Source organism: Heteronotia binoei, chromosome 15 (assembly GCF_032191835.1).
Source record: "Heteronotia binoei isolate CCM8104 ecotype False Entrance Well chromosome 15, APGP_CSIRO_Hbin_v1, whole genome shotgun sequence".
In the NCBI taxonomy this organism is placed as follows: Eukaryota; Metazoa; Chordata; class Lepidosauria; order Squamata; family Gekkonidae; genus Heteronotia; species Heteronotia binoei.
In genome coordinates, this window is record NC_083237.1 from 14,317,931 (window position 1) to 14,331,369 (window position 13,439).

The 13,439-nt window shown below is 43.5% G+C and overlaps 1 protein-coding gene across 1 annotated transcript in view; it reads left to right on the plus strand.

Annotated features, from left to right (window-relative positions):
* Positions 1–9,587, plus strand: part of LOC132583100 (vomeronasal type-2 receptor 26-like) — a 28,027-nt gene extending 18,440 nt beyond the window's left edge. Inside the window, exons 7-10 of the mRNA XM_060254767.1 lie at positions 27–482; positions 2,898–3,125; positions 7,773–7,899; positions 8,686–9,587. Coding sequence (XP_060110750.1) covers positions 27–482; positions 2,898–3,125; positions 7,773–7,899; positions 8,686–9,587 — 1,713 coding nt within the window. The remainder of the gene's footprint in view (positions 1–26; positions 483–2,897; positions 3,126–7,772; positions 7,900–8,685) is intronic.
* The last annotated feature ends 3,852 nt before the right edge of the window (positions 9,588–13,439 follow it).

Here is a 13,439-nt window from a genome sequence, read left to right on the forward strand (position 1 = left end):
TACCAGAGTCACATTATTTGGAGAAGACCTCTTCAGGAAAGGTATGGATTGTGACTGCCCAGATTGATTTCGCTTTCGATATGTTGCAAAGGACTTTTAATATACAAATGTTCCATGGTGCTCTTTCCTTCACAATTGAGAAAAATAAGATCCCAGGTTTCCAAATATTTCTTCAGAGTATCAATCCTGGTTTGGCAAACATGAATGGTTTTATCAAAGACTTCTGGGAACAAGTCTTCCGTTGTTCATTTTTGGATTCCATTGACACAACCGACTTTGATGAAATGTGTACTGGAGATGAGAGAGTGGAAAGTGTTCCAGCATCTTATTTTGAAATGAGTATGACTGGCCACAGCTACAGTATCTATAATGCTGTCTACGCTCTGGCACATGCATTACATATGAGGGACACATCAAGAACCAGGCACAGAGCAATTAAATATGGGGACAGATTGGGTACTCTAAATTTGGAGACCTGGAAGGTAATTCCGCCCCATTGTCCATGTTTTCTACTGTGACTTTGGTTCAAACCCATTAGTGTGACATTCATCTATCAGTGTGTCATTTACCAGGACTCAGTTACAAAAGTATAGGCACACTTTTATTCTCTCTTGACTAACTCCCTTCCTTGCCAGATATAGATACATCAAAATAATTTTGTTCAGGGGTCATTTTATAGGAAAATAAGTGGTGGAGCTCATCCAGGAATTGTTATCAATCTGCCTCTAGTATTCAAAGGTCAAGGTGGAATGGAGGAGGTAAACTCTCAGAAAGGTTCCAGCTGAATCCAAGCCCTGATTATGTTTATATCTTCCTGATCCTATATTAGAATGGACATGAGCCAAACCACAAGGCAAAATCCGTCATATATTTTGTCATGTTCACGGTTCACAAACAGAAGTTCATGGAACATCTACCATAGTGAACGTCCATGAATTTTTAAAGCGGAGGTGTCAAACATGCAGTCCATGGACCTAATCCAGCCCCCAGAGGGCTCCGGTGAGGCCTGCCAGCAAATGGCCATCATCTGCTTCCTTCTCCTTCTCCTGCTTCCTTTAGTAGCCATTTTTGTGTTTCTTCCTGTGACGCTGCTAAGCCAAGCAGCCTCTTGCATTTTCCCTCTCCCCCCTCCCTTTTCCCAAAGGGAGGAGGATGGAGGAGGAACCTCAGCCAATGGACGGGCTTGACTCTGTAGCTCTGATGTGCAATTCATAGAGCCTGGGTCTCTTAATCAAACAGCAGAGCTACAGAGCCAAGCCCCTCCATTGGCTGAGGCTTCTCCTCCTCCCTCATTCTCCCTTGGGGAAGAGGGAGGGGAGAGAGGGAAAGAACAGAGCCTGCTTTGTACAGCTGCCTCAATCCCACTGGAGATTCAATGAATGAGCTTTTTACCTTGCTATTCTCTCACTCTCTCTCTCATATTGTGATTGTGTGTGTTGTTAAGCTCCTTTTGTCAGAGCTCTCCTGGGTGCAACTGGATTTTCTCCTGCTTTTCACTGTATTCATGCCCTTATCTAATCTTTCTCAATAGGAAAGCAATGGGAACCATTTAGATGAGGAATACCAGTGAGGTGGATTTGGTGGAGAGTTTGTGCCCAGCACATTTCCTGTGTAGATTGGAGATTTTGAACCTAGACTTCCCAGAGAGTAGGTTGATAGTGACCACTATACTGGCTGTCTCTATTCTTGCACTGACTCACAGGAGTTTTAGTTATTTTTCTGGGGAAGATGATGGGTTTATAGATAAACACATAACCTTCAGTCTATGTCATGGTGCCTTCACATGTTCATGACGAGCACAAAAAACAACTCATCTACAAAAGCTCACAATGCCCAGCCATTTCATGTTTTTCTCTTGGGTCTTAGGGCACAGTGCAGTGACCATGAAATTTCTGTAGTGAATGTCAATAAAACAAAAGTAAACTTGCAATTTACAGAAACACGCCTTAACAGCATAGTCAAGATTGCTACAGCAAAACCATCTCCAAATTTTGGCGCAGTAATTCAGAGCAAGAGGTATCAGTTAGAAGAGATTGTTAAACAAAATATTGCAAACATGCAAAGGTTTTAAGCATATTTTATTTTAAATAAATAAGGTCTTTAGTTGTGTTTGTGACCGATAAAGTTTTATTTCTGCTACCTGGCATTATGACAGGCATGGCCCAGCCCACCAAGTTCTCTTTATGTCAGATCCAGCCCTCATAACGAATGAGTTTGACACCCCTGTTTAAAAGCAATTTGTAGTGGAACATGGATGAGATAGAAAGAAGCAATTTAAAGGAACTCTGAGCCCCTTTAAACACCAGCTTTTTGTTCACCATGAGAGTTGGGAAAAATCTGAGTGGCAGGGAGGTGCTCCGTGTCTCTCAGCTGTTCTTTTTTTTTGGGGGGGGGGTTAATTTGTAGTCCCTTTAAAGTTTAAAAAGACAGCACAAGGCGGCCCCAAAGAGCTAAGCATCATGGAGCAAACTGATCCCCACTGTTCAGGGGGGTTTTTTTGCTTTCTGCAAACCCCATTTAAAGGGACTGTGGTCCCTTTTATTAGGGCTTTCAGTGCCATGAACCATAAGCTGGTTTAGTAAGCCTCCTGGTTTGGTTTATGGTTCAGTTTGGGGATGTAGCCATTAATCATGAACCAAACCACATTTTCCTGGTTTGTGCCCACCTCTAGTCCAATATGGATATTTTTAGGAATTTTAGTTAGTTCCTGAAAATGATAAAACATCCAGATACATGCTTATCAATAGTTTGTCTTTATCTGCCACTTCATATGTCATATACCTTTAAATACAATATAACTGCATTCATAAAATGATAACTTAGATCAAGATAATCAAAATGCAGAAACTATTTCCCAGAACATTTCAATGGCTTTAACTTTCTCTCTTTCCATGTAGATTCACTCGTTCCTTCAGAAGATCTCTTTTAACAACAGTGCTGGAGATGAAATTCAGTTTAATGAGGATGGGGAACTAGAAGCTGGATTCGATGTGACAAACTTGATTACTTTCCCAAATAACTCCTATGCCCAAGTGAAAGTTGGAATGCTGGATCCTCAGGCTCCTCCAGGAAAAGAGCTCACCATGGATGAGGACAAAATCGAGTGGCACAAAGTCCTCACTCAGGTGGGATAAGAACTACATAGTTTCTCAAACAGCCAGATTCATAATAGTTTTTAGAAAATGGTTTTTCATATAAGGAGAACAAATGGAATGTCTTCTTGATGTTCAGCTTAGAAATCTCACAAAATGAATGGAGCAAATTGTAGTGCTGTAACTCTTGGCAAGCATGGGCTACAGTCACAGTTACTGTTGGATTATATCCTTTCCAACAGAGAAGGAACTAGATTTGGTGATGCTGAACTATTCCCTTAAGGTTCTGTTTAGCACAAGGATTTCCACATGAAGCTCTGATTCATTTAGGCTCTTAAACATTTGCATTGGATCGTAGAAAAAGTTCGTCTTTTTTCAAATTAGGTTATTTAAATATGATGATGATACACAGGTATATCTGTCTTTAACTAAGCCTCAAGAGGAAGACAGATATGTACTGAACATGCATATGAAAGTTATGGTTAAGTAGATCAATTGGAACAAGTTTTAACTTAATTCACACAAGAAGGCAAGGTGCTGGTGAAGAAGTAGATACTGTGGAATCTTGAAGTGACTGATCTTGTTTCTCCAAGATCAAAGAAAATGTGTGCTGCTGGAGGGTGGTGGTGAATGTCATTAGACACCCACTAATATCTGGAGTGCCTCAGCCGCCCTGAGCCTGCCTTGGGGGTAGGGCGAGGTATAAATAAAATTTATTATTATTATATTATTATTATTAATCCTCTTTCCAATGGTAATAACCATATGCACACCTTGCCCAGCTCGTTTGGAGATTTGGGCTGTAACTGTTGATGGGAAACTGAATCCAACTAAGATGGATGTTCTATGAATAGGCAGGGTGACTGAGGATTGGGAGCTAACTCCCAGCACTTGACAGGGTGCCTCTTACTCTGACACCTACCATCAGGAGACTGGGGGTGATCTTGTACCCATCTATATATATAAAAACTCAGATCACAAATGTTGATCTGAGCCTGGAGGAAGTTGACGGAATCCTCTCCTCTGCGCGCCCTACAACTTGTGATTTGGACCCATGTCCCTCCTGGCTAATTAAATCTTGCCCGAGGGAGCTCAGATGTCCTTTACGGGACATCATAAATAGATCCCTCTTGGAGGGGCATTTTCGAACGCCTCTAAAAGAGGCCTTGGTCCGTCCCCTCCTGAAAAAAAGTACAGCAGATCCGGCCGAATTGGCAAATTACCGACCGGTCTCTAATTTACCGTTCTTAGGTAAAATTATAGAGAGGGCAGTGGCGTTGCAGTTGCAGGGCTTTCTGGATGACGCTTCCATCCTAGACCCTTGCCAGTCTGGCTTTTGCCCGGGCCACAGGACGGAGACAGTACTGGTTGCCCTGGTGGATGATCTCCAACGGCATCTGGATCGGGGTGGTGTGGCAGTGCTGATGTTGTTAGACCTGTCGGCTGCATTCGATACGGTCGACCATCGGCTACTGACCCGCTGCCTCGCTGATGTGGGGGTTAGGGGGTCAGCCCTACAATGGCTTTCCTCCTTCCTTGAAGATCGGGGACAAAGGGTGGCAATAGGAGGCGAGCTGTCCCAGAGACGCACACTGGATTGTGGAATGCCTCAGGGAGCAGTTCTTTCACCGATGTTATTTAATATCTACATGCGCCCCCTTGCCCAGATTGCCAGGAGATATGGGCTTGGGTGCCACCAATATGCGGATGATACCCAGCTCTATCTACTAATGGACGTCCGGCCTGACTGTGTCCCAGAGAACTTAGACCGGGCTCTGCAGGCTATGGCAACCTGGTTAAGGCAGAGTGATCTGAAACTGAATCCAGCGAAGACAGAAGTCCTTTGCCTAGATCGGGGCGCCCGGGGAGGAGAAATACCTCTCCCGATCTTCGACGGGGTGCTGCTGAAAGTGGCGTGCCGGGTCAGGAGCCTGGGAGTTTTACTGGAGCCTTCACTATCAATGGAGGCCCAGATTGCAGCCACTGCCAAGTCAGCCTTTTTCCATCTGAGGCGGGCAAAGCAGCTGGCTCCCTTCCTAGAGCGCCAAGATCTGACAACGGTGATTCATGCAACAGTCTCCTCGAGACTAGACTACTGTAATGCCCTCTACATGGGGCTGCCTCTGTACCGAATCCGGAAGCTGCAGCTAGTGCAGAACGCGGTGGCTAGATTGCTGTTGGGGCTCCCAATGTGGGGGCACATACAGCCTGGGCTGCGCGAACTGCACTGGCTGCCAGTTGTAGACCGGATTCATTACAAAGTGCTGGTTATTACCTTTAAAGCCCTATATGGCCGAGGACCTGCCTACCTTAGGGACCGTCTCTCCCCATATAAACCCCAGAGAGCACTGAGGTCAGTCGGGAAAAACCTGCTGAACATTCCCGGGCTGAAAGAGGTGACGTTGCAAAGCACCCGCAACCGAGCTTTCTCTACTATGGCTCCATGCCTATGGAACCAACTTCCAGAGGAAACGCGGGCCCTGCAGGACCTTGAACAGTTCCGCAGGGCCTGCAAGACTATCCTCTTCCGATTGGCCTTCACTGATTAAGAGGGAAACTGTTAAAGAACTCGCCATCGTAAACGTAAACATAGCACTAGTATATTTTATTAATTTTATTAATTTTAGAAATTTAATCAGAATTTTAATTAAACTGTCAATGTAGTTTTATTTAATATTTGTATGACCAATGTATGAAATTATGCTGTTAGCCGCCTTGAGCCTGCTCCAGCAGGGAGGGTGGGATACAAATAAAAATTGTTGTTGTTGTTGTACAACAGGCAGTTTTTTGACTGTGCCAACTCAGACAACTGGCCCCATCTGTCTTGCCCTGACCTTGCCACAGTAACACATGGAATGGTCATCTCCAGGCTGCATTGCTTTAACTTGCTTTAAGTAGGGCTACCCTTGAGACTGACCTTGAAGCTCCAATTGGTCCAAAATGCAGAAGTGCAGGTCCTTATGGGGACCTAGGCTTCCCAACCCTCCCGCTCTGGCGGGGGATGCCAGGATTTCCACCCTCTTCCCCCGCTCCCCCAAAAAACGGAAGCGGGGGGAGGGGGGAAACGGCGGGTGCCCCATCCCAGAGCAGGCGACGCTGCCGCGCTGCTGCCGCCCCCTCCCTCCCCGCAGCTGCTCCTCCGAGATGGGCCCAGGCTGAGCCCATCTCGGAGGAGCAGCCAAACCAGAGAAGGGGAGGGTGGAGGCGGGCCAGGAGCATGGCGAGAGGCGAATCCGGGCCCTTCTAGGACCCGGACTCGCGGCTCGCCACGCTCCTGGCCCGCCTCCACCCCCTCCATTCCAACCCAGAGGCGGAGCGGAGCGCGCGACGCTGCCGTGCCGCCCCCCCCCCCTCCGGCAGCTGCTCCTTCTATATGGGCCCAGCCTGAGCCCATCTTGGAGGAGCAGCCACGGCAGCGCAGCGCAGTGACGCTCCCTGGCGCCATTTCCCCCCTCCCCCTAGCTCCACCCCAGTGTCTCATGGCTCCACCCCCAAAGTCTCCTGTCTCCACCCCCAAAGTCCCCAGATATTTTAAAAATGGGACTTGGCAACCCTATGGGGACCCCATGGAAGACATGCATAAATACAATGCTCTGCAATGTGCATTTGTCTCTGCTGGAGTATCAGATTACATTCAAATTTCTGGTGCTCACCTTTAAAGTTCTTAATGCTCAGGCACCCACATGTCTTCAGGACTGCCTCTCCCAGTACATCTCCTGAAGGGCATTGAAATCTGTGGATAAGAACCTTCTGGTGGTCTCCAGCACAAAAGTCATCCGGCAGGCCTCAGCCAGGGCTTGGGCCTACTCTGCCCTGGCCCAAGCCTGGTGAAACTCTCTGTTGAGTAATATCCATGGCCTGTAAAGCAGCCTAAGCCCTGCAGATGCAGGTAAGGCATTCAAAAAATCCAATTAAATAACAATAAATAAATAAATAAAGATCTTTTTTGGCTGCTTGTCTACTTCAGGCACAATTCAAGTTGTGGCTTAATGTCTTTAACACCTTTTATGACTCATGGGACTAAGGTTTCAGGCCTCTAGGTGGGGCCTGGAGAACTCTCAGAATTACAACTGATATCCAGATGACAGAGATTAGTTTCCCTGAAGAAAATGGCTGCTTTGGATGGTGCATTCTATGGCATTATACACTGCTGAGATTCCTCCCAAAACCCTGTCGTCCTCACAAGCCACCTGCACGTATCTAGAGTTAGTGACCCTCACTGGCATCTCCATACCCAGGTACAGTCTCCGTTGACCTGAAACTACCTATAGACATAAGTCAACTCAGCAAGAACGTTTGGATTTCTTCTCAACCTCTACGTTAAGAAATGTTGTAATAAAAGAACTGCTGTAGTAAGAGCAAGCACCCCCCACCCCCCCTGGATGTATAACCAATCCTGTGGAAATATCTTCAGGAAGATATTGTTGAAGGAGCACTCTCCAGCTATTTCACAGAGGACACACAAAACATTTATGTTCTTTCAGAAAGCAATTAAGGAAATAATGTTTACACTGCAGATTGTGTTTCAAATTTCTTCTTGTTGTTGAATAAAAGGTGATGGTGATGTTTATTGTAAGCATCTCTCTGTTCCAGAAAGTATTGTTTATGCATTTTTTAAAACGTTAACAAGTATTTAAACAACCTCTCTCCACTCTGCATTCTTTCTTTGATCAAGGGTAGGTTCCTCCCATTTCTCTGTGCAATGACTTCTGCCTTCCAGGCAAGAGCAGAAAAAAGAAGGAGGGGGAGAAATTTTGCTGTTATGATTGTGTTCCGTGTCCAGAAGGGAAGATCTCAAACCAAGAAGGTAGTAGATACATTGACAAAAATGAGAATCCAAACAAATATGCAGAAATTTTGTGGGATTGGAGGCAGGTGTAGTGATCAGGAGGACATAATTTCTGTATGTTTGGACAAAGGGAAAAATGGCTAGACCTGGTGTTTCAAATGTTCTAGAAACATTCAAAGATATGTCATTGGAAGAGTAGTGTTTATTGCATAGATAGTACAGACAAGTGATGGTGGCAAAATGTCACAAGGCATTTCATTAAAAGGAGGACTCTGAAGACTTTATCATCAGACACCATGCACTGTCTGAGATTCAACATGACATAGAGATGGGAAATTAAAATGTATGACTTCAGTTTGAACCAAAGTTGAGCCAAGTTGAGTTTGGTGTAGTGGTTAAGTGTGTGGACTCTTATCTGGGAGAACTAGGTTTGATTCCTCCACTTGAACCCACTGGAATGACTTTGGGTCAGTCATAGCTCTGTCAGAGGTTGTCCTTGAAAGGGCAGCTTCTGTCAGAGGTTGTCCTTGAAAAGCACAGCTTCTGTCAGAGCTCTCTCAGCCCCACCCACCTCACAGGGTGTCTGTTGTTGTGGAGGAAGATAAAGGAGATTGTGAGCCGCTCTGAGATTCTGAGATTTGGAGCGGAGGGCAGGATATAAATCCAATATCATCATCATCAAACTGCTCTGCAATCCATTGAAAGGTTTGTAAATACAGAGTTAGGAGGAATCTTGGAAAGGGAGTTTTTAATCCCCAATAAAAATTGCAGTAGCTTTAAAATACTCACATGTTTCTATTTCAGACATGGATTACTGTATCGCTTGCAAAGAAGATCACTATCCAAATAAGGGACAAAATCAATGCATTCCTAAAATTACAAGTTTTCTATCCTCACAAGAAAATTTGGGGAGAATTTTAGTTTTTTTGGCTCTTTTCTTTTCTTTGATCACGGCTCTGGTGCTCCTCATCTTCCTTAAGTACCAGGACACTCCCATAGTCAAAGCCAACAACAGAAGCCTCACCTACATCCTACTTATCTCTCTCCTTCTTTGCTTCCTCTCTTCACTGCTCTTCATTGGACAGCCTAACAAGGTGACCTGCCTCTTCCGACAAGCAGCTTTTGGCATCATCTTCTCAGTGGCTGTTTCTTCTGTATTGGCAAAAACCATTATTGTGGTGGTGGCTTTCATGGCCTCTAGACCAGGAAACATTTTCAGAAACTGGATGGGCAAAAGACTGGCACATTTGATTGTCTTTGTATGCTCTCTCATTCAAGTAATCATCTGTGTTATTTGGCTGAGTACTTCTCCTCCATTCCCAGATTTGGACATGAAGTCACTTACTGGAGAGATCATAATAGAATGTAATGAAGGGTCAGTCATCATGTTTTATTGCGTCTTGGGCTACATGGGGTTCTTGGCCACTTTCAGCTTCACTATGGCTTTTCTAGCCAGGAAATTACCTGATACTTTCAATGAAGCCAAGTTCATTACGTTCAGCATGTTGGTCTTTTGCAGTGTTTGGCTCTCTTTTGTCCCAACCTATTTGAGTACAAGAGGAAAATCTATAGTGGCTGTGGAGATCTTCTCCATCTTGGGTTCCAGTGCCGGGTTACTAGGTTGCATCTTTTTACCCAAATGCTATATCATTATGCTGAGGCCTGATCTGAATAGCAGAGACCTTCTAAAAAGGAATAAGGATTAAAGAGTTTGATAATCTATCTGGTCTACAGTCATCTCTGTGTCTCTTCAAGAATTATAGAATGTATCAGGCTGTCTGTTTAATTAGTGCATACCTTTAGAGCATTATGCTTGTCCGTAAGAAAAGGTTAAATATTTAAAGGAACTTTTCCGAAATAAACACTATAATGAGTATGATTCCAAAATAAACGCAATAATGATGATTATGTCTAGAGCATTATGCTTGTCCAATCCAGTCTTTCCATAAGAAAAGGATAAATCTTTAAAATGATTCACCCCTCCCCCAAAACGCACAATACTGATGAGTATGTTTTTAGGATTTGGCAACATTCGGGGCAATGGAAATGAAGGAAAATGCAGCTTCTTTCTACAGAAACACTTGCATAATCTTGCTTCCTTCCTTCTCTCCTTTAAGAGTTGGAAACAAGCAGTCATCCATACATTCAGGGTTTGGCAGGTGGCTGTTGAGTGACAGACGCCAGCTTGATATTCCTGACAATGGGCTGCCTGACAAAGAGCTCTGTCTCTCCCATTCCATTGTATAAGTCTCATTGGGAAAGTGGGTTCCATTGGGAATGTGTGGTTCCAATTAAAAAATCTTACCAACTCCTAAATTATTTTTATCATTATGTGTAAAATTTGGGATTATGCATAATCGTAGCTGAGAGTGGTGAGAGATAAGGTGTACCTTTCTTTGGATTCTACAATACCATGATAATATTCATTTGATGCTATCTGAAAGCACATACTAGTGTAGTGGTTAGAGCACTGGAGTAGGATTGGGTAGGGTAACAGGGATAAAAATACTCTCAATTCTGAAATGCACTGGGGATTGTGATAGATAGCTCTGGTCAAAACACAAGATGAATCCTTTGGCATCATCTTCTAAGTTACCATGTCTTCTGTGTTGGCAAAACCCTTAACAGTGCTGAAATATTTTCAGAAAATGATTGGGGATGTAATTTGCATTTGTTTTGTTTAGTTAAGAAGAAGAAGATTTTGGATTTATATCCCGCCCTATACTCTGAATATCAGAGTCTCAGAGGAGTCACAATCTCCTCTACCTCCCCCCCTCCACAAGTTAGCTACTTCCTCTCCATTCACAGATTTGGAAATGGACTCAATGACTGGAGCAGATTAGTGAAATGTAAGGAAGGGTCAGTCACCATGTTTTACTGTATCTTGGGCTTATAAGTGTAGCTGAGAGTGGTGAGAGATAAGGTGCACCTTTCTTTGGATTCTACAGTGTCATAATTGCATTCATTTGATACTATCTGAAAACACATATTAGTGCTTAGAGCAATGGAGTAGGATTGGGTAGGGTAACAGGGATAAAAATACTTTCAATTCTGAAATGCAATGGGGATTGTGATAGATAGCTCTGGTCAAAACACAAGATGATTCCTTTGGCATCATCTTCTAATTTACCATGTCTTCTGCATTAGGGTTTGTAGACACTTTCGGGCTCAAGTGCCGTGTTCTACTGGCCTCACATTATCATACCCGCCTGAACAGAGAAGCTATTGAGATTTACAAACACCAGCACAACTTTAACAGAAAGGAAGAAGGCATTTCCATCCACCAATCTTGATATCCAGCTCTGCAAAACACCCTACAGACTATAAATTGCAGAAATTCACAGAACAACCAGCCTATTCCACAGAACAATCAGCACAGTCAACAACCATCTTCCTTATCTTCACACCCCTTCCAACCCTCCCAGCAATTAACCCAAAACAATGGTCACATTCAACAGCCAGTTTCCTTATCACTACCCTTCCAGGAAGCCCCACCAAACAATGGGCACATCCACAAACCTATTGCCCTTTCACCACACCCTCTCCAGCCTAGAAATAGCAGCTCTCCAGCAGCCCTGGCCTCACTCAATGCACAGCAGCCAAGAAAGTCAGAGCGCCTGCTCCGGCTGCAACGCCACTGAGGATGTTCTTCGCAGCTGAGAATGAAATGTCTGGAAGAAAAACTTTCTCCAGTACAACACGGCACTTGAGCCCGAAAGATTCTACAAACCCTAATGATGTTACCAGCCGTGAAAACCTGAAATCTTTGATAACATGTCTTCTGCGTTGGCAAAAACCTTAACAGTGCTGAAATATTTTCAGAAAAAGATTGGGGATGTAATTTGCATTTGTTTTGTTTAGTTAGCGACTTCCTCTCCATTCACAGATTTGGAAATGGACTCAATGACTGGAGAAGATTAGTCTTGGCTTCCTTGGTTTCCTGACTATTGTCAGCATCACTGTGGCTTTCCTGGCCAGGCACTTGCCTGATAGTTTCCATGAAGTCAAGGTCATCACCTTCAGTATGTTTTTTTTTTCCTTTAGTGTTTTGCTGACCTTATCCTCAGCCTATCTGAGCACAAAAGGAAAAGACACGGTGGCTGTAGAGATCTTCTCCATCTTGACCTCAGTTAGGGAGTGACTGAGCTGCCTCTGTTTGCCAAAATGCTATAGCATAAGAGTAAGACCTGAGAAAACAAGAAATCATTTAAAAGGAAAGGCACCAATGTTTTTAGTTGTTAGGTTGTTTTGTTTCCACTGAAGAATCGAGGGTGAGTCTCTGAATCCCATGAAAGCCAGAATTATGTGTAAGTGCTGGAAAGTCGATGTCTCTCTTTTTTTATAAAGAAAATGTAACAAAATTTTAAAGCGGAGTTTATGAATGTTGAACACCTCCAGTAGTACTTGTTTCCACAGTTAAAGTCACTAGCGAATTTTGGGAAAGAAGCATCTAAGTATCTATCACAGACTATCCAGGCTGACTCATTTTTAAATGATTGAAACAAAGGAATTTTATTTATTTTATTTATAAACTGCCCTCCCTGCAACATAGGTTTAGGGTGGGGACCATCAAGAATAAAACAATTAGCTAACTAAATATAATTAAAACTAAATATAATTAAAACAGTTAAAAATACCGCAAAGGCATAAAACTGCCTCGGCAGTAATGACTATTTACATTTTAGTGCTTTGTTCCAGTAAATCTCTGGCATGAAAAGCAGAGAATGATCTAGCCAACTGGCTAATTCAGCCCTCTGGCACTTTCCTCTCTCTTACACATTTTGGATTATTAACCTGCATATCATAACCAGGATGCTGTTGCATTGCCTACAGTTGTTCATACAATCAGGGCTTTTTTAGTAGAAAAAGCTCAGCAAGTAATCCTTTGCATATTAGGCCACCCCCCCTGGCATCACCATTGCTTCATACAGGGCTTTTTAAAAGAAAAAGCCGAGCAGGAACACCTTTGCCTATGGCCACGCCCCCTGATACCAAGCCAGCTGGAACGGTTTTTCTGTGCATTTCTGCTCAAAAAAAGCCCTCGATAAAAGCAATCAATTCCAGTTATGCCTTCTTCCACCTTGATTCCATTGTGAGGATTACTGAAGGCCAATCTGAGTTAATATAACCCCAAAGGACTATCCCACTAGAGAGAAGGTGCAATGACAGCATGAGAAATATGTTTCCTTCAGCACTTGTGACATCAGTGATGTCACTAGCAACAAACCCTCAGAGATTATGAGTATCCCTGTAATTATCATAATCACTGTCATTTATATTCTCAGTTCAAGTTCCAATGGCCTTCCAGAAAAAAAATAACCCCCTGTTCCATTTATTCATCAGATCTGCAATATATACAATATAAACAGTTTTCCAGTTTCTGCTAATTGTCTCTTGATTGGCATGCAAATTTACTTCTGGAACCCTTCTGGGATTACTGATGGTGATGATGGTAGTTGAACCTTTTAATATAGCTACTTAGTCGAGTAAACTGCAATCCTGGGCACTTTGTTGTAGGCTTTCAAATGTTTGTTTGTTTATTTATTTATATTTCGATT